This window comes from Astyanax mexicanus, chromosome 18 (assembly GCF_023375975.1).
Source record: "Astyanax mexicanus isolate ESR-SI-001 chromosome 18, AstMex3_surface, whole genome shotgun sequence".
Lineage (NCBI taxonomy): Eukaryota > Metazoa > Chordata > Actinopteri > Characiformes > Acestrorhamphidae > Astyanax > Astyanax mexicanus.
This window is the reverse complement of record NC_064425.1, coordinates 261,008-282,500: the sequence shown is the minus strand read 5'-3', so window position 1 is coordinate 282,500 and position 21,493 is coordinate 261,008. Positions and strand designations below refer to the sequence as shown.

Sequence of the window (21,493 nt, the reverse complement as noted above, 5' to 3'; positions counted from 1 at the left end):
TAGTGTGTGTGTGTAGTGTGTGTGTGTAGTGTGTGTGTGTAGTGTGTGTGTGTGTAGTGTGTGTGTGTAGTGTGTGTGTGTGTATAGTGTGTGTGTGTGTGTGTGTGTGTGTGTGTGTAGTGTGTGTGTAGTGTGTATGTGTATAGTGTGTGTGTGTGTAGTGTGTGTGTGTGTGTGTAGTGTGTGTGTGTGTAGTGTGTGTGTGTGTGTGTAGTGTGTGTGTGTAGTGTGTGTGTGTGTAGTGTGTGTGTGTAGTGTGTGTAGTGTGTGTGTGTGTGTAGTGTGTGTGTGTAGTGTGTGTGTGTAGTGTGTGTGTGTAGTGTGTGTGTGTGTAGTGTGTGTGTAGTGTGTGTGTGTGTAGTGTGTGTAGTGTGTGTGTGTGTAGTGTGTGTGTAGTGTGTGTGTAGTGTGTGTGTATAGTGTGTGTGTGTGTAGTGTGTGTGTGTAGTGTGTGTGTGTGTGTAGTGTGTGTGTAGTGTGTGTGTGTAGTGTGTGTGTGTATAGTGTGTGTATAGTGTGTGTGTATAGTGTGTGTTAGTGTGTGTGTGTATAGTGTGTGTGTGTAGTGTGTGTGTGTGTAGTGTGTGTGTGTAGTGTGTGTATAGTGTGTGTGTGTGTATAGTGTGTGTATAGTGTGTGTGTGTATAGTGTGTGTGTGTTTGTTAGTGTGTGTGTGTATGTGTGTGTTAGTGTGTGTATAGTGTGTGTATAGTGTGTGTGTGTGTGTGTATAGTGTGTGTGTGTAGTGTGTGTGTATAGTGTGTGTGTGTGTGTATAGTGTGTGTGTGTGTATAGTGTGTGTATAGTGTGTGTGTGTAGTGTGTGTGTATAGTGTGTGTATAGTGTGTGTGTGTGTGTATAGTGTGTGTATAGTGTGTGTGTGTGTGTTGTGTGTGTATAGTGTGTGTGTGTGTAGTGTGTGTGTAGTGTGTGTGTGTGTGTGTGTTGTGTGTGTATAGTGTGTGTGTGTGTATAGTGTGTGTATAGTGTGTGTATAGTGTGTGTGTGTGTGTGTATAGTGTGTGTGTGTGTGTATAGTGTGTGTGTGTAGTGTGTGTGTGTGTTGTGTGTGTATAGTGTGTGTGTGTGTGTATAGTGTGTGTGTGTGTGTTAGTGTGTGTATAGTGTGTGTTAGTGTGTGTATAGTGTGTGTGTGTGTGTATAGTGTGTGTGTGTGTGTATAGTGTGTGTGTGTGTATAGTGTGTGTGTGTGTGTTAGTGTGTGTATAGTGTGTGTTAGTGTGTGTATAGTGTGTGTGTGTGTGTATAGTGTGTGTATAGTGTGTGTGTGTGTGTATAGTGTGTGTGTGTGTTAGTGTGTGTATAGTGTGTGTATAGTGTGTGTGTGTAGTGTGTGTGTATAGTGTGTGTATAGTGTGTGTGTGTATAGTGTGTGTGTGTATAGTGTGTGTGTGTGTATAGTGTGTGTGTGTGTATAGTGTGTGTGTGTATAGTGTGTGTGTGTTAGTGTGTGTATAGTGTGTGTATAGTGTGTGTGTGTAGTGTGTGTGTATAGTGTGTGTATAGTGTGTGTGTGTATAGTGTGTGTGTGTATAGTGTGTGTGTGTATAGTGTGTGTGTGTGTATATAGTGTGTGTGTGTAGTGTGTGTGTATAGTGTGTGTATAGTGTGTGTGTGTATAGTGTGTGTGTGTGTATAGTGTGTGTGTGTGTGTATAGTGTGTGTGTGTTAGTGTGTGTATAGTGTGTGTATAGTGTGTGTGTGTAGTGTGTGTGTATAGTGTGTGTATAGTGTGTGTGTGTGTGTGTGTGTATAGTGTGTGTATAGTGTGTGTGTGTGTGTGTTGTGTGTGTATAGTGTGTGTGTGTTAGTGTGTGTATAGTGTGTGTATAGTGTGTGTGTGTGTGTGTTGTGTGTGTATAGTGTGTGTGTGTGTATAGTGTGTGTGTGTAGTGTGTGTGTGTGTGTGTGTGTTGTGTGTGTATAGTGTGTGTGTGTGTATAGTGTGTGTATAGTGTGTGTATAGTGTGTGTGTGTGTGTATAGTGTGTGTGTGTGTGTATAGTGTGTGTGTGTAGTGTGTGTGTGTGTGTGTGTTGTGTGTGTATAGTGTGTGTGTGTGTATAGTGTGTGTGTGTGTATAGTGTGTGTATAGTGTGTGTATAGTGTGTGTGTGTGTATAGTGTGTGTGTGTGTGTATAGTGTGTGTGTGTAGTGTGTGTGTGTGTGTGTGTTGTGTGTGTATAGTGTGTGTGTGTGTATAGTGTGTGTGTGTGTGTGTTAGTGTGTGTATAGTGTGTGTGTGTGTATAGTGTGTGTATAGTGTGTGTGTGTGTGTGTATAGTGTGTGTGTGTGTGTGTTAGTGTGTGTATAGTGTGTGTGTGTGTGTGTATAGTGTGTGTATAGTGTGTGTGTGTGTGTGTATAGTGTGTGTGTGTGTATAGTGTGTGTGTGTGTGTGTATAGTGTGTGTGTGTGTTAGTGTGTGTATAGTGTGTGTGTGTGTGTGTTAGTGTGTTAGTGTGTGTATAGTGTGTTAGTGTGTTAGTGTGTGTTAGTGTGTGTATAGTGTGTTAGTGTGTTAGTGTGTGTTAGTGTGTGTATAGTGTGTGTGTGTGTGTGTATAGTGTGTGTATAGTGTGTGTGTGTGTGTGTATAGTGTGTGTGTGTGTATAGTGTGTGTGTGTGTGTGTATAGTGTGTGTGTGTGTTAGTGTGTGTATAGTGTGTGTGTGTGTGTGTTAGTGTGTTAGTGTGTGTATAGTGTGTTAGTGTGTTAGTGTGTGTTAGTGTGTGTATAGTGTGTTAGTGTGTTAGTGTGTGTATAGTGTGTGTGTGTGTGTGTAGTGTGTGTGTGTGTTAGTGTGTGTATAGTGTGTGTGTGTGTGTGTTAGTGTGTGTATAGTGTGTGTGTGTGTATAGTGTGTGTGTGTGTATAGTGTGTGTGTGTGTGTGTGTGTGTGTGTGTGTGTGTGTGTGTTAGTGTGTGTGTGTGTGTGTGTGTGTGTGTGTGTGTGTGTGTGTGTATAGTGTGTGTGTGTGTGTAGAGTAGATGCTGCACTCTGAGAGTTATTAGTGTCAGTGTCTCTCTTCTCTCTGCAGTAACAGGGTCATCTCCTCGACCCCCCCGACCCCCCGAGGGGTGAGTGTGAGCTGTGTGTCACCTCCCTGCAGGACTCTCACCTCCTCCTCCTCCTCCTCCTCATCACTCTCTCTCTCTGACCAGCTCACTCTCAGCAGCTCACCTTTAAAAAACCCAACCAAACACCTTCCTCTCAGAACTGACCTGCAGACTGAGAGACTAAAAGTTCAGAGAGAATCTATAAAAGATCTCATCCCAACATTTTTTTATTCATTTAAAAATGTATAGTTGTGTCTCTAGTATAAATGAATGCCATGTGAGCTGGTTTTTGTGAAAAAAAGTGATCCGGTGATCCGGTATAACACTGCTTTAGTCCTGTGGAGGAGTGAGCTGGTAGAAACGATAGGATTTCGGCTCTTGCTCGTGAATATTTATACATGCAAACATATCACCTCTGATTGGCTAACAGCACTGCAACACCAGGAGGCAGCGAGACGAACAACAGTTAGAAACGTTTTAAAATAAAGACATTTTTACACTAATTACAGTCTTTATAATGTTATATGTTACTTTACAACATGTGTAATAATGCTCTGCTAAATGCAGTTCAGCCACTGACCTAGTCTTAGAGTCTCTGTAAAACACCAAATCCACCGGAGATCCTATTTAAACCTATAGATACTTACACACAGAGGTGGGTAGAGTCCAGGTCCAGAAAGTTAAAATCCACCCCAGGGTTTTGTGGATTTTTACTTGTAACTAGTGTAAACAGAACTGTTTTAAACATATAATACTCCTATCTATCTCAATTGTACTTGGCTGGTGGTGTTTTTCCTCCATAGACTAATTCTAACCATTTGTTTCTTAGTTCTGAATTACTGGGTAAAGTATATAAACACTGATGTGTTATTCGCACAAATAACACAGGAATGAACTGCATGCTGTTTCTAGCACTGTTAGTTATCTCCTATCTGGCGAGACGGTGTCACCGCCCGGCTTCAGCTCTGCCTGTGGGCGGTCCCGAGCCAAGTTGGGCGGGGCCATGAATACTAATTGATTGGTTGATGTAGACAAGGTGCTTTTCCTGATCGACTCTGATCGTTTTTCTGAATATTTTCTTTCACTAGCTGCTGCAGAGAATGAGGAAGAGGATGAGGAAGAGTTTCGTCATGTTCAGCATCATAAACAACTCAGAGAGAACTACAGTATTTCACAAACAACAAGAAAAAGAGGATTTTAGAGGAAGGACACCTTTAACCTCATTTCAGGATCAGGATTATATCTGGATAGGGCCAGGCCACAAACAACTGATAAAATCCGCATCTCCATAAAAGTTGTTGTGAGCAGAGGGAAGCTGTAAGATTTTGTTGGAAAACAAAACTGCACTGACTTTAGAATTGATAATAAAACACAGTCCTTGAGGTCTAGTGTGAAGTTTCCACAAACAACTTTTAAAGAGACCAAAAGTACTAATTGGTCTTATATAATATTCAAATATTCTGAGACACTGATTTTTGGGTTTTCATTGGCTGTAAGCTTCATAATCATCAACAATAAAAGAAATAGATGCTTAAAATAGATCACTCTGTGTTTAATACATCTATATAATATATGAGTTTCACATTTTCAACTAAATTACTAAAATAAAGTAACTTTTCAATTATATTCTATTTTTTGGTTATTGGGTAATTTGTAAATTGGGGAGAAAATAAGAAAATTTAGATTTTTAAAAAATACTTTATGAGAACAGCCTCTGATCGCATAAGATGTAAGTAGAAGAAAGTTTCTTTAAAGAGTGAGAGTTGAAAACGGTTCCTATGATTTATTTTGAAACTATTTTATTCAGAAACACAATGTTGTTTCTTTTCTCTCTCTATACGTAGACTCAGCACCAGCCTGAGTGTCTGTAGGAGTTTAAATAATCTGGGTACAGACTGGGGGGACACAACACAGTGAACACTTCAGAGAATTCAGAATTTAGGGCATGAAAAGGTTTCAGAACTGTGCCATCAGTTCATCACACGAGCAGAACGCTGAGAGAACCTTTAACAAGCTGCTGATTATATTCCTCTACCTGAAAGTCGTGTTCAAACAGCAAAACTAATCTCTTTCCACTCGAGCAGAAGCGCAAAAATCAAAGTTCCTCCCCAGAGGAGCAGCAGCTCCTGCTGAGGTGAAGCATCAATCATCTGCACACGTCTTCACGGTGACAGACGCAGTTAAAGAGGACTGACGGCGCTCTGACAGCAGGAGGACGGGGGGGGGGGGGGGGGGGGGGGGTGGGTAAAGGTCAGAATCGGCACAGAGAAGGGGTTACAGAGGGATTTTTAGGGATTTTTAAGATGCACAAAAATAAAACACAAAAGAGAGACGTGACAAAACAACAACACATGATGTAAATAGAAAGTAAATAAAAGTAAAAGAAAATGCTGATTATTACATTACAGAATCATCAGGGAACTCAACAGCATGGTATTTACTACATACCAGAAATTAGAAAACATTTTACAATTTATATATATTTTTATATATTAGAAATTAGTTTATCTTTTTCTTAATATTTTAATAATTAAATTGTTCTTTTTTATGTTTTTAATTAATTTATTTATCTAGTTATGTCTTTTTTATTTTTATGTTTTTATTTTGATTTCTATATTCTTAGTTCATTATTATTAATTTTATCATTTCTCATCATTCTTATAATTTTACTTCTCTTTTAATATTATATTTTCTTCATTTTATATTTTATAAAATCTTTACTTTTTTGTGTGTCAATTTTTCATGGTCATTTTAGATTTTTTTTACATATATAATTTATTCAGCTACATTAAACAATGATTTAAAATTTGTGTTTCTTTTATATCTTTTTTTTTTTCACTGTTTTGTTCCTTATTATTTCTAATCTCTTATTAAATGTTTTCGATCTCATTTAAACTGTAAATGCTCGGCTGCATTGTTAATAAGGGTCACCCTCAATGAATAAATAAAGGTTGATTGCTTGATTTATATTATGGCAAAAACTACTAAGAAGAACTAAGTAAAGAACAAAGTTTGAAAGTATCCTCAAGTTCAGTCACAAAAGATCATCAAAAACATTATAAAGATGGAACTGGCACTCATCAGGACCACCCCAGGAAAGGAAGAGTGACAGAGTATTTTAGTTTGTTTAACACTGTTTTTAAGTTACTACATGATTCACTATGTGTTCCTTCATAATCTGATAGATCACTTCACTATTCATTTACTATGTAGGAAAAAATATATAAAATAGAAACACTGAATAAGAAGGTGTGTCCAAACTTTTTAAAACTTTTTATATCATAAGTCATAAGGTATCGATATGCTGAGTGCTGTTTTACGCTACCTGAAGGTCTTTGATGTTGGGGAAGGGAATCCCGACAGTGACCACTGCTCTCGCGTTATCATCAGTGAAGTCCAGCCCCTCACTCACTTTCCCTCTGCACACAGCGATCAGCAGAGCTCCATCTGAAAAACAGAAAATTATTAATAAAAACATATTAAAAAGTAAAAATCTCTCAAGTAACAACTTGAATAAAAGTGATTTCAGACTAGAGTTTAGATAAGACTACAGAAACAAGAATATACTATGGATTCAAATACATTAAAAATACACTAACCAGACACAGAGCACACACAGGCAAACAAAACACAAAATACTCAACAAGGAGCACTGAAACAAAGAGGCCTATATACACAAAGAGGGTGAGGAACACCTGGGGAAGGAAACAAGGGGGCGGAGTTACAAACAAAAAATAGGGCGGGGCTAGGGCAGAGACAGGACAATAATACAACAAGGCCATGTGCTCACAGAGCACATAACTAGGAACAGAGGACCAAAAAAAGAGGAAAAACACAAAACAGACACAGACTTAAGTGTGATAAAGTGTGATAAGGTGTGAACAGGTGTGAATACCTCTGGATCCACTTTGCCGTATGGCCTCATAGTAAGTCTGCAGAAGCTCATCGAAGTCGCTCTTGGCTCCTCCTCTTGGCTCTGTGATCACGGCCTTACACTCCTCCAGCTTCTCCCACAGACCCGTGTTCATCCAGCGATCCCTCAGCTTATCCAGCAGCTAAACACACACACACACACACACACACACACACACACATCATTATTAACACATTAAAATGGATTTAATCAAATTGTTCTGTGATCATATGTTAAAAATGTCATGAAACACACTGTAAGGCATTACAAAAAGTCAATTTTTAGAATAAAAATTTGAACTTTGTGTGAACTTGTATCCCAAGTGCTCTAAATAAGTATATATATATATATATTTTTTTTTTTGTTTCTTAAATACACTCAAGCAGCTTATTCCAAAAAGGAAACCCTGTATAAGTATGTACACGGGCATGACAATAGGAAATAATACAGTATAATGATACACTTTCACTGCCAGTAGGGGGGTGGGCGATATGGCCCTAAAATAATATCACAATATTTTATGGTATTTTCGTGATAACGATACTCGATATGGGAAAATAAGAAAATAAAATTTTATTATTGCATACAATATGATATGATCCAGAATATCATGATACTAATAATAATGCTACACTCCAAATATCTCCATATATCCAGGATTAAAGTAAAATAAATGATACTGTACAGATATAATCTGTATCTAGTAGATATATAATGGGAAATGAGAACAGTGTGAATTTTTCTTTTGATAAAAACAGTAAAAAAGTAGAACCCTGATGTGATAATTAGGGGTGGGTGATATGGTACCATATTACAGGGTATAATATTAATAATCACCATATTCAAACATTTTGGAGATATTATTGCATACGATATAATATGGCACACCCCTTTCCACCAGTCATGATCTTTATTACACACTGCACTGTCCACTGTGGATGATAATGCCTCCTATGATATAGTCCCAGTACTCAGGTGACACTGAATGTACTGTTCACTAATATCAGGCCTTAAACTCTAATAATGAGCATGCTAGCCACGGTTAAATATACTGTATTATTGTACAAAGTGAGGGAGTTATTTAATGATAAAGCTCTGTATATGTTGTTTATTGCCATAAATGTTCCACACTTGATCTACAGTATTGGAAGTCTGGGGGAAAGCGTGCAAAACAATTACAAATTCTATTCTTATTCTACAGAAAAGGGCTGTAAGAATTATTACTAGAAAGAATTACACTAGAGTCATCCATCAAATACACTGTTAAATCACTGTTTTATCAGTTGAATTGATTGAAATTCTATGATTTAGTTGATTTTTATATTTTGTTGTTTATGTATAAAGCTCATAAAAATACATTACCTTCAAACATCCAATTGAATTTTGTATAGTAAGATTATGGAATAATTTGGATAGTGATTAAAATGTTAAAATGTTAGATCAGCATGTGTTTAATAGAATGATAAACATGGATTCATTAAAAAAATATGAAACTGCTGAGTATAATGTGTAACTATATAAACTATTGTTTGAGAAGGATTTGATGTTTTTGTTTAGTTTAGTTTTTTTGGAAATTCACTATTCTTCTAAATTATTTTTAGGATAAAAGGAGCAGATATATAAGATTTTTTTCTTCTTTCTGCTGCCTTTTATTTTATTTGTGATTTGTATTTTTGTTCTTCTGTATATAAAATATATTTTGTTTGTAATGAAATGAATAAATCTTCTAAATAAAAATAAAAATATCTCACCTTACTCGACACTTCATGATCAATTTCCATTTGATCAGTGAATACTGTGTGCGTTTTTAAACCTCCATCACTACAGTGGTAAAGTTCACAGAATGACATTTCCCTCCCCCTCTCCTCCTCCTCCTCCTCCTCCTCCTCACTGAGCATGAAGTTCCTCCTCTCCCCATAATAAAATCACTGTTGTAGCGCCATTGTTTGTGCAAAAAGTCAGAGAGTCTCGGGGGAGGAACATTGATCTAAAAGCCTCTTCCACACGGAGAGCGAGTCGAGTCTCAGCGCTCAGGATTTTCCTCTTGAACAGGCATGACTTCCCAATCACAGCATTTCTCCACTGACTCGGAAACGTGTTAGAAGGGTCACGCAGAAGTTCTTCTTGTAGTCAGCAGAAACTTCACAACATCTGCAGAAGAGCGGCTTTGGTTTCACTCCTCCAGACCACCAGAGGCAGCAAACTGTGAGTGTAATCTACGGTCGCATGGGCGCAAATCTAACCCATACACCAGGGGTCGGCAATAGGCGGCCCGTAACCGTAAAACATCTGGCCCATGAGGTTTTTTGAACTATAATTATGATAATAAAAAAATAAATAAATAAAATGCTTCTCTGGTGAGCTTTTGTTTACATTCCTCCCCCGTCTCTCTCTGGCGCTCAGCGTGACTTTTCTTTCCACCCGTTCTCGTTTTTCTGCATGTTTTCGGGCTCCCAATCTCCTTATAAGAGTGCTTTTTTTCAGCCGTGTCCCAATTCACTAGCCAGGGCAGCGGTAGTGTATTGGAACGTGATCCTGACGACACGTGTATCATCGCTGTCCAATGAAAAACAAGTATCTCCAGAACAGCAATTTTACAGGAGAGAGAAAACCTTCTAAACTTTCAATAAAGGGAGTCCCATATTATATCGTATGCAATAATATCACCAACATTTTTGAATCTGGTGATTATTGTTATAGAGTTGCACGGTGTACCGAAGGTTCGATTCTTTTTCGATACCACGTCATCACAAACGATTCGGTTCTTTAGCGTTCGATGCTTTCGATACTGTATATAGCCCAGTCACTAGCTTCAAATGAGTCAAATTAGTAGGCGCGATTTGATTCAGTTCATAAGAAAACTGATTCACACCGCAGCAGTCTGTGTGGCAGGATTCAGATAAACTTAGTGTTCTGAATAAATGAATCGATTCACGTGTGAATCGATTCATTTGACTCGGTTGAGAGCGACACACGCACGCGCAAGCCAGCAGAGCAGCAGCGAGTGTAGAATGGCGACGGCTAAAATAACAGATGTCTCTCGTCCGCGACTTGTGGACAAAACGGGCGCGAGGAGTGAAGTGTGGGAAAATAGTCTGAGATGTAGGCATCTGTTTTTTATTTATATTTTTATTTTTAAATAAAATAACGAAAACTGAAAGTGAAACTAAACTACTTTATTTATTAGCGCTGTTTTCACCCCCGCAGTTGTACAGCGGGGGGTGTTGTGCTGATTCTGTCCGCGAAGCGGGAGTCGGATTCAGTAGCGGATTCGGCACAAGCGCGGCGGCACCTCGCGCTCCGCGGTGTTAGTTGTAAGCGCTCGCGCTAACTGCAAAATACGACAGAAACACTGAGGGAGCTGCAGAATTATGTGTGGGACTAGAATATGAGCACGAGGAGATAAAAGAGAACCTTTACCTGTGAGTAGCTCACACCAGAACACGCAAATCTCTCTCGCTCTCGCTCTCTCACTCTCGCTGTGTCTCTTTCTGTTTCTCTCTCTCTCGCACGTGAACGCCTCCGCGTTTGACCTGCAGCACTGTGTTTAGCTGTTCTTAAAAATCATTTTAATTAAATAATAGTTCTATGCTTCTATGTTAGTGTTATTTAACATAATTCTGATCATATTTCGCTCATTTAGCAGACAAGCACCCTGATCTCTACAAAGAGCTGAGAAGTCGACAGGTTAGTGGAGTTAGTCAAGATACACTCTGTCTGTAGCTTTACTAAGATTTACTAGCGACTGCTAGTAAATCACGTTAACACGGAGAGGAGTGTGCAGGAGTTTTGTTTTGGACCCGTGGTTTTCTCTATTTCTCCATTATCCCATTGGCTGTGAAACATGAACTCAAGATGTTCACGTTTTCGCGTTTCCATCGCAAATCTGTGGTCAGGCACGTAGCCTGCTTGCTCGTTACTGAACATGGGCTTATTAAAAACGGTTGATTAATAAAACGGAGCAGTGAGTGTTAAAATGAACATAACATTGTAATGTTCTTCTGTCTCTTTATTTTCCTTATTCAGAACTTAACTTCTGCCCGCCCGTCAGGTTCACATAGTCAGGCTACCATTACCTCTGGTTTTAGTTTTAGTTTTTAGGAAGTGTTTAGATAATTATGTTATAGTTAAGGTTATAATAACGAAACTTGTTTTTTGTTCAAATGTTTCATTTTAGAATCAAAGCGTTTGCACCGATTGTTCAGTGTTCAATCCAGTTCAGTCAAAAATAAACATTTTATGTTCAGATATTTTTATTGTTTTTTTTTTCTTCCAAGTATCGTTTTGGTATCGAGAATCGTGATACTACAGTTGGTATCGGTATCAAAGTCAAAATTTTGGTATCGCGACAACCCTATATTGTTATTATACCCTCAAACATGGTGCCATATCAACCACTTCTAATTATCACATCAGGGTTCTACTTTTTTACTGTTTTTTTTTTCAAAAGAAAAATTCACACTGTTCTCATTTCCCATTATATATCTACTAGAGACAGATTATATCTGTACAGTATCATTTATTTTACTTTAATCCTGGATATATGGAGATATTTGAAGTGTAGCATTATTATTATTCTGTTACAAATCTGATCAAACTGTTATTTTTTAATATCTCAGTTATTAGGGCTGTGCCATTTCATATATCGTATGCAGTAATACAACTTTCATTTTGTTCCAGTAGTGTATTCTTAATATATTTTTAAAAAATTGAGTGTTTTGTCATATAACCAAGAGTATCGTTATCACGAAAATACCATGAATTATTGTGATATTATTTTAGCGATAAATCCCCCACGCCTACCTTTAACAAAAGTCAATGTAAAAGAGTTTATTTTAAGTCATCTTGAAATATATTTTATTGGTCTGTTCACCAGGAAATTTTGTCACAGTGTGAGAGACAGTTTGTCTGTTCAAATTATGTTATAAAATAGAAATCCACAAAAGTTGGAGATACTTGTTTTTCATTAAATACCAATAATATGGACTTTAAGTAAATGATCTCATTCATTTTTGTTGACGACAACGTTTCACATTATGCTTTTTTTTTTTAAAGGAGAGCCTGTCAGTTACAGTGAAGGAGCTGTTTGTTCACTATGTTGACTTAGTTTAACAATAGTTTTTATGTGCTATTTAGGATATTTTTTTTAAATATATTCTTTGAATTGTATCAAGTAATGGTTATTAAGGATGTATTTGCAGTGTAAATCTTTATTATACATTTATTATCATTGGAAATGGTCTAAAAATGACAATAATTCTAAATATATCTTCCAAACAAAAAGTTATTGTGAGGTCTGTAGAGCACTTAAATCAATAATATACTACAGGACAAAGATGGTTACACATATTTCTTATCGCACAAAAGAACGACTTCTTGCTCTTAAAGTCCCACAGGTTTTAAACTTGTTCATTTGCTCATTTTTATCTCTTTCTTTATTCTTTATCTCTCTATTCTTTTCTTATTTTCATCATTGGATTTAAGGCAACTGATATTCTTGCTTTTAACATCTTATTTTAACTCATAAAATCATGCACTAGTGTTTTTGCGTGGGTATGAGAGTGGAAACACACTGAACATGTTAATGTTTCCACTGAACTGCATTAATTATCATGCTGCAGTCTGTATTAGCTATCTCAGCTGAGCACTAGAACCTTTTTAAAATGGACAATTATCTATTAAAATACCTATTTAAAACATGGGATTTCTTTTTTTTGTAGAAAGCTGTAAGGTTTAACTAGTATTATTTTTAGTTAATTCTAAATATTAGTTTTGTTTTCAGTTTCAGCTTCTGTTTTTACGAGTAAAACACACATATACAGTATTTATCAGATACATCAGATAGGAGTAATGGATCAGATCAGTGTATTAAACATCCTGAATTTACCTGGAGGAGTAATGATATTAATCCACGCTCAGGCCGGAGAGTAACCGGATAATAAAGCGCAGGACTTTAAGAGACAGGGCCGTGTTCAGGCTCAGAGACTCAGTGTTTATATTCTCAGAGCTGTAATTTGTAAGGTCTTATAAAAAGGGGTGAAATATAATACAGTGGCAGTGCAGGAGCCGGGGCCCGCGGGGTAATGGTCCTGATGCTTTTATCTCTCAGACACTGTGAGTAAACATCGCCCTGCGTCTGACTCCACGCTGCCGTTTCATTATCTGCACATTTTCCACATCCCTCATCCTGACAGACTGAAGAGGAAGAAGAGGAAGAAGAAGAAGAGGAAGAAGAGGAAGAGGAAGAAGAGGAAGAAGAGGAAGAGGAAGAAGAGGAAGAGGAGGAAGAGGAAGAGGAGAGTCCGTCTGAGAGGAGAGAATTTAGAAATACTGCTGCTACTAAGCTTCTTACTTTTTTAACCACAGGTTTTAGTTTAAAAGGCAAAGTTTTCCTTTAATCCAAATTAATTCATTCTGATTCTAGAATCTGACTGAGGGGTTTAAATAAATACTTCCATTAAAAAAGTCTGAATCTGACCTGGTATCCCTAAATATAACATTATATAATATTTAGTTTGTTTGTTTGTGTTTAGTGCCATGTCAGCCACATATCAGCTATTTTATGGCATCGACAATGTTCATGACTCGAGCATCACAGACTTAAATCAGTTTCTTCCCATGAAGGACTTACGGAAAAATAGGTATTTTATCTGGTGGAATCTTTAAAAATACTATAAAAGTTATTTCTAGTGGTTAAAAGTGCAGGAGAGTCTACTAAAACGTGTTTAATAGTTTGAGGAGTATCACAGAAATGGCAGGTTAGAGCCTTTTCATTACATAACATAGTTCTTCTCTTAGTACCTGTTCTCTTTAATCTGATCAATTCCTAACTTTTATTTCTTATTTTTGTTCCTCTCTTAGTTCATTTTCTTTATTTTATTTTTAATAGTCTTGCATTATTACTTTAACTTATTCCAATTCTTTTATGTTTTTATTATTATTGCTTTTATTTTATTATTCATATTATTTATGTTTATTTATTATATTTTTACTGTGTAAAAGTGTGTTTTATCTTAAAAAAACGTTTGAGAAAGCTTAAAGTAGTTTATTATATTGATCTCTTATCTTTATTTGATCTTAATTTCTTATCAATTAAACCTCAAGTTTTATACATTATTTTTTATCCATTTTTCTTTTATTCACTGTTATTTTATAATTTTAAATGATTAAACGTAGTTTTTATTTTCTTTATCGCGTCAATCTCTGTGTTTGTAAATGCTCGGCTGCACTGAAAATAAGGATTGCTCTCAATGTACTTCTGAGTTTAAAAAAAGACTGATTGATTGATTGATATAAAATGATGTTTTTCCTAGTAAGAAAGGCCAGTTATGGGAATGAGCTGCTGACAATGTTGACTTAGTTTAACAATAGTTTTTTATTTATAGATATTTCTGAATATATATTCTCTAAATCATATCAATTAATGATATTACAGTTGTAATGGCAGTATAAGACTAGATTATATTTATTATCACTGGAAACGGTTTTAAAATGACAATAATACTGATTATTGCAAGCATTTCTTGGACTATATCCAAAAAATATAGTTAAAAATATAGATATTGTGAGAGGTCTGTAGAGCACTTCAGTTAAAATATATAATGCAGGACAAAGACTAGATTAGATTAAAACAGATGATTAGACAACAAATCTATTAAAATGCTTGAATCTGACCTGAAATCTCTAAATATAACATTAGTAGGGTCTTATTCTGTGGCGTATCTTAAGAATAAACATAGTTTTTATTATTTAAAGTCAGTAGACAGGAGATAAATGGAGATAAATGGAGATAAATGGAGATAAACGGAGATAAATGGAGATAAACGGAGATAAATGGAGATAAACAGAGATAAACGGAGATAAATGGAGATAAATGGAGATAAATGGAGATAAACGGAGATAAATGGAGATAAACGGAGATAAATGGAGATAAACGGAGATAAATGGGCGATGGTGTAAGGTTAGTGATTGGGGAGTGGATGGTTCCGGTGCGTGAAGAGTGGAGGAGGGTGGAGAGCGGAGGGTGGAGGGTGGTGGTTATGGAGGGATGAGCACGTGGCCTTCGTGATTAATTCAGCAGTATTATCTGACAGGAGCAGCACTCTTTCCACAGGGCTCAGACCGAGCTCAGACGCTCAGCCGCAGTGAAAATGTCAATCTACACACTCGGCTGATGCTCAGGCTGATGCTCAGGTGCATCAACATGGCAGCAGTGACCCGGCGCTCAGCATCCCTCACAACCATCAAACAGACGGAGAAGCCAAACCAGACAACAGCAGACAGACGTCCACATGCATCACTCTTACCTTTACACACACACACACACACACACACACACACCTGCTGACATACACCTTCACCTAAACACAGCGGGTCTGATCGAGTTTAAGAGATTTATTAGTCTGGATTTATCAGGAAGTGGTCAGTGAGTGAGTGTGACGAGATCCCGTGGCGTGAGAAGACTAATCCCTTAGTTCTGTCCTGTTAAGTTTAGTCTTAATATGACTGATTATGGTTATATATAGTTAAGCTACAAGAGACTCAGGATAAAAAAACAGAAACCATTGGCTTAATATGACTGGTTGTTGTTTGAGCTTATTGTTCGCACTCTATACGACCTAGAAAAGTTTTGATTTTATTTTTTATTTATACTCTTTCTCTTTTTTATAGATTTAATTTGTGAAACACTTGAGTTTGCGTTAAGTTATTTTCCATTTTTAAAGTTTTCTAAAAAATATGTATTTTAAAATCTCGTCTTGACTCATTCTCATGAACTCCATATCATGTCTCATCTCGTTCTCATGAACCCAATATTGTGTCTCTTGTCACTTTTAAATCCAGACTGAAAAACCTACATTAGATCAGGCCTTCAGCTCAGCTTAAAACACTGCAGCTCCGCCCACTTTTATTCTGTAACAGCACTTTTATTCTAATTCCTTTTGTTAACTTTCCTTCTTTTAAAGATACTGTTTTAATCATGTTTAAATCATGCTTTATTCTTATTTTATCTTAATTACCACTTTCACTGTTATTCTCTTACATGTTTATGTGACTCTCTCTGTATTTTCTAATTTATTAAGCACTGAAGGACCATTGTGTATGAAAGGTACTATATAAATACACTTGCCTTGTCTTTAAGTGATGAGCTTTAAATGATCACAGCTCATATTAATCTCATATTTCTCTGAAAAGATGTTATCTGTTGATCAAATGAATCTGAAGGTTTGATATGGGTAACAGTATAAGAAAAGACTGCATTGTGCCATCTCCCTACTCCCTACTAAAATGAGTTAAATACAAAACATCATCATTTCCAAAAACAACATCTCGGGTCACCGCCTACTACTTCCCCTCCACTTCCACTTCCACTTCCACTTCCCCTCCACTTCCACTTCCACTTCCTCGCAGAGTATTTAGACACGGCTAACAGCAACACAGAAGCTACTAATGCAAACAAAGTGGGGTTATGACTGCTTTCTGTTTTTCAAACTTGGAAAGGCAAAACTAAATATGAATATTTTATTGTGATTTCTGGGCAAAATATATGCATCAGTCAGCTGGAGCAGTTCCGCTAGATTAGGCAGAGCAGACCTGCTCTCTGAGGGCATGTGATGATAACAGAGCGGCAGCACTCTGAGCTACTGAACTGAGAGAGATCAACCTTCTCTCCCTCTCTCTCTCTCTCTCTCTCTCTCTTTCTCTCCATCCTCACACCTCCCCCTCTAAGCTCCCCTCTTTATCTCTTTCCCTCCATCTCTTCCTCCGCTCAGTAGTGTGGCGACACACCGGCGTTTCTCCTTTTTCAGCAAACAGTTGTTGAATAATGGACGGCGCTCGCTCGCCAGGATCATTAATGAAACATGCGGCTCTGGTGGCGTCGGCAGACAACGTGTAGCAGCTGTAAATAATTCAGCCCTCAAATATCACAGCGCCGATCACGCCAAGGCCGGAGCCCAGCGGCGCCCGTGCCACCTGCCGGCGAGAAGCCTCGCACGCCCCGCCATTAGTGCAAGGCCAGCAGTCGCGGAGCCGAGAGCAGCAGATAAAGCATGAGATTGACCCGGAGGACGGATCCGGTTTTATCTGCCGGAGCGCCGCGGCGGCGGCTAATGCTTTCAGTGTTACACTTCAAGCGGCACATCAGCTACCGACAAAATATTTACCCTGAGAAACACGTGAAACCGAGTGACTTATCATAGAGTCTTATTTACCTTTAAAAAGGCCTTTAAACACCCGATTATTGTTGTTTATGCAGAGTCTGACTTCACATGTATCAGAGGAGGCGTGTGCTGGTCTTCTTATCCCTCCTGGTGTGTTGGAGCATCACTAGTGATAGGGGGAGTCCTAATGAGTGGGTTGGGTAATTGGCCGTGTAAATCATTGCCGAGTAGCATCACAGCGCTAACGCTCGGTGGCAAGCGCCTACAGCGACTCGGTTCTGATACAGCAGCTCACAGACGCAGCCTTGTGCTGATCCACATCACCCTAGGAGTGACGAGGGGAAAGAGAGAGCACCATCTACTGTACTGTACCCACCCAGAGAGAGAGCAAGAACAACTGTGCTCTCTCAGGACTCCGGCAGCTGATAGAGATCTTCCGTTCATAGTGCAGACAATATTTTTAATACACTATCGAAAGATCACACAATCAGATACTAAATGTTTTTGCTACATTTTCCAGAAGTTCTTTGGTGTTGCTCTTTGAAATATTTAACAATTAAAGATTAACAATTATCTAACAATTACATTCTATTGATTATCCTTCTTTAAAACTGGTATAGTGACAGAATCCTCAGGATCAGTCGTCCCCGGTACAGATGAGAATAATTATCTGATGGTCGTAGTGAGAGCTGCTCAGAGCTGACGGTGCACTTTACGCCGGCGGCAGGGCTCTCAGGCTCTTAGCTCATTCACCCTGCAGCGCACTCTGACTCTCGGATAGGACAGAAGCTCAGCGGAGACAGCCGCCCGACACCACCCGCTAAACCCCCCCCCCCCCCCCCCCAGAGCAGCAGGCGCCAGCACAGACGCATCTTCACACAGACAGCACGGCGACATCACCACTAATGGCCCTTATCTTAATCTGCTTTAAAAGCATCCTGCATTTCTCTGAGATCTTTCACCTTTACAAACCAACATTTAATAAACGTCCCCCCCAAGTAACTCCCAGATTATTCTGCTGTGGTCGAGGAGGACCATGGGGGGCACTGCGGTTTAATGGGGGGGGTTAGAATCACTACTAACCGCAGCTTTAGGAGAATAGTGAACAGTATGTGTTTCTGTGCACGACCAGCGGGAGGTGAACCGTCAGAGACCACAGGACCCCTCACCGTCTGATATACAAAAACTCACTTACACACACACACACACACACACGTATACACACACACACACACACGTATACACACACGTATACACACACACACACATCTACATATATACACACACACAGATATACATATAGACACATACACATGCACACAGATAAACAAAAAAAACACTTACACACAGACATCCACATACGTATATACATATATATATATATGTGTGTGTGAGTTTATATATATATATACACACACACACACACACACACACACACACACACACATACACACAGGATGTTGGTGGTAAGCAGTGATAGTAATGAGGCAGCAGATACTCAGATGGGACTCAGAGGCTCCAGGACTGAATGCTCGGTCCACTCAGCTTTCAGATTAAATATTAATCCACACAGAAATCCTATATACTCTATACATTCAAATATAAACAATGAGCTGCATTATTATTCTACAATTACATTACAATACTTTAATTTCACGATATCCTCACAGGCTAATATTTATACTGCAGGAGTTCTTACTGACTGCATTACCAAATAAAGGAAGGAGCAAAGACTTCAGATATGATTTTTACAAATACTCATATACTGAAGTGCTTGAGATGTTTCAGCTACATAAATACACATGTTTTCCTGCTGCTACTTCAGATTTTTATAAAATATCCTAAAGTCCCAATAAAAAACAAACTGCAGACAGCTTTCTCAAAAGGAGAGAACAGAAAGTAAACTAGCTAATGCCGAGTTTGCTTTACAATTAAATAGAAAACAAATCACTATATATATATATATATATATATATATATATATACACACACAGTCTCTCACTGTCAAAAATTCAAAACCAATATTTACAATGAAAAACAAACAACTGATAACTCTATGATTCCTCAGAATAATGCACCCAGAAGCATATTACCAATACTACAATACATTAAAGTTATATGAAGACCACAGAGAAACACAGTAGATATGAACAATTGTGAGAAATTTACACAGAAAAAGACAGGCAGACTTTTGACAAACAAAACACTAAGGCTAAGTGACCTCAGCTAACATTACTATCCTAGTCCTGTACATAACCTTACCAAACTCACATCGATAAACTCAAACTGCTGCCAATTCTACACTAATAACATGTAGAATTAGCTAATATTAGTTAATGCTTAATAATCTAATCTGATTAACAGAGTGCTAACTATAATAACTGTTTATAGTGCACTATAAGAGCTAATACAGCCATTATTAATCATTTACACATAAGACCCCTCCCTAATTAAGCACCAATAACACTTATAACACAGAATAAAGTCTAGTAGTGAATAAATCATTTACAAATTTCTAATTAAGGCTTTATTAAGCAAATATTAAAAAGACATTAATAAGCGCCTAATTTGTGTTCCTTAAAATAAAGTGTTACCGAACTTTTTTTATCATGTTTTACTGCAGCAAAGGTCTATTTTACACCAAAGTCTATTTAAACACCTACAGGACACAGTAAAAATATATATACAGCTCTTCTAAACCAGATATCATGTCTCACACACACGCACACACACACACACACACACACACACACACACACACAGTCATTTGAGAAAGTTGCTCGTCCCTTTATGAGACTCATCTGGACCTGCAGCTTAAACGAGGATTAATTATTCATGTTAAAGCTTCATAAACAATAGAGAACTAAGTGTTTATCAGTGAGAGTCTAAAGTGATCTTGTAGCTGAAAGGTGATCCGGGGGGAATTCTGATTGGCTCTCTGCGGTTTTACTAATATCTATTATACTCCAGACTTGGCTATTAGCGGCTAAGTGACAACCAAAGCCTCTGCCTGACCTCCACTATAGAATTATATACACAGAGCTTCAGGTGACTCGCTAATGATCCTCTCAGGACAGGTGAGCACCGCTGTGATCATCTGCAGCCCTGCAGGTAAAATACAGACGAACACACGGTCTCCAACTCCTCCCAGTGGAGACTGTGCAGATCTGCAGAGAGTAAACCTCCCTCACCGCTCATATATCTCTAAACACACCAGATCACAACTAAAGCAAATTTTATTTATCTGACAAAACCAAAAACAAAAAAATCCATTTAAAATTTATGCTCTGACTGCTGCTAATACACGTCTTATACTGTATGTCACTTCTTTTTTTTGTAATTAAAGCTTGTTTTAAACACTTTAAAACAGACACAGGGCAAAACAACATGTATATTTTAAGAAAATTATATCCAGGATTATATTTAAAATACAGTACAGGCCAAAAGTTTGGACACAGCTTCTCTTTTTCAGTGCGTTTTCTTTATTTATTTTCATGACTATTTACATTGTAGATTCTCACTGAAGCATCAAAACTATGAATGAACACATGTGGGGTTTTATGTACTTAATAAAAAATGAGCTGAACCTCCACAGTCACCGGACCTGAACCCAATCCAGATGGTTTGGGGTGAGCTGGAGCACAGAGTGAAGAAGACAAAGGAGCAACAAGTGCTAATAAACACCTCTGGGAACTCCTTCCTTCCTTCAAGACTGTTGGAAAACTTTTCATTTCAGGTGGCCACCTCTTTTAGAGAAGCTCATTGAGAGAATGATGCCAAGAGTGTGTAAAGCAGTAATCAGAGCAAAGGGGGCTATTTTAAAGAAACTAGAATATAAAACATGTTTTTATTAAGTAAATAAAACTCCACATGTGTTCATTCATAGTTTTGATGCTTCAGTGAGAATCTACAATGTAAATAGTCATGAAAAAAATAAACGCATTGAATAAGAGAAGATGTGTCCAAACTTTTGGCCTGTACTGTACATTTGTAAGTAACTAAGTAAATAACTAAATCATATAACTTAACCATTCCTTTCTCTCCTTTAACCCTGAACTCTTTTAATATATCTTCCTGAACTTTATAAAATATTTGACCAAATTTCACTTTCTATTACCGATCTCATTATCACTTCCTGCTTTTATTGCTGATCTCATTATCACTTCCTGCTTTTATTGCTGATCTCATTATCACTTCCTGCTTTTATTGCTGATCTCATTATCACTTCCTGCTTTTATTGCTGATCTCATTATCACTTCCTGCTTTATTACTGATCTCATTATCACTTCCTGCTTTATTACTGATCTCATTATCACTTCCTGCTTTTATTGCTGATCTCA

At 37.7% G+C, this 21,493-nt stretch overlaps 1 protein-coding gene across 5 annotated transcripts in view; it reads right to left on the bottom strand.

The window, feature by feature from the left end:
- Positions 1-21,493, bottom strand: part of brip1 (BRCA1 interacting helicase 1) — a 133,281-nt gene that overhangs the window by 73,843 nt on the left and 37,945 nt on the right. For all 5 annotated transcript variants that reach the window (XM_049467187.1, XM_049467188.1, XM_049467189.1 and 2 more), the window contains exons 15-16: positions 6,976-7,135; positions 6,406-6,527 (exon numbers count right to left, since the gene is read on the bottom strand). In XM_049467187.1, coding sequence (XP_049323144.1) covers positions 6,406-6,527; positions 6,976-7,135 — 282 coding nt within the window. The remainder of the gene's footprint in view (positions 1-6,405; positions 6,528-6,975; positions 7,136-21,493) is intronic.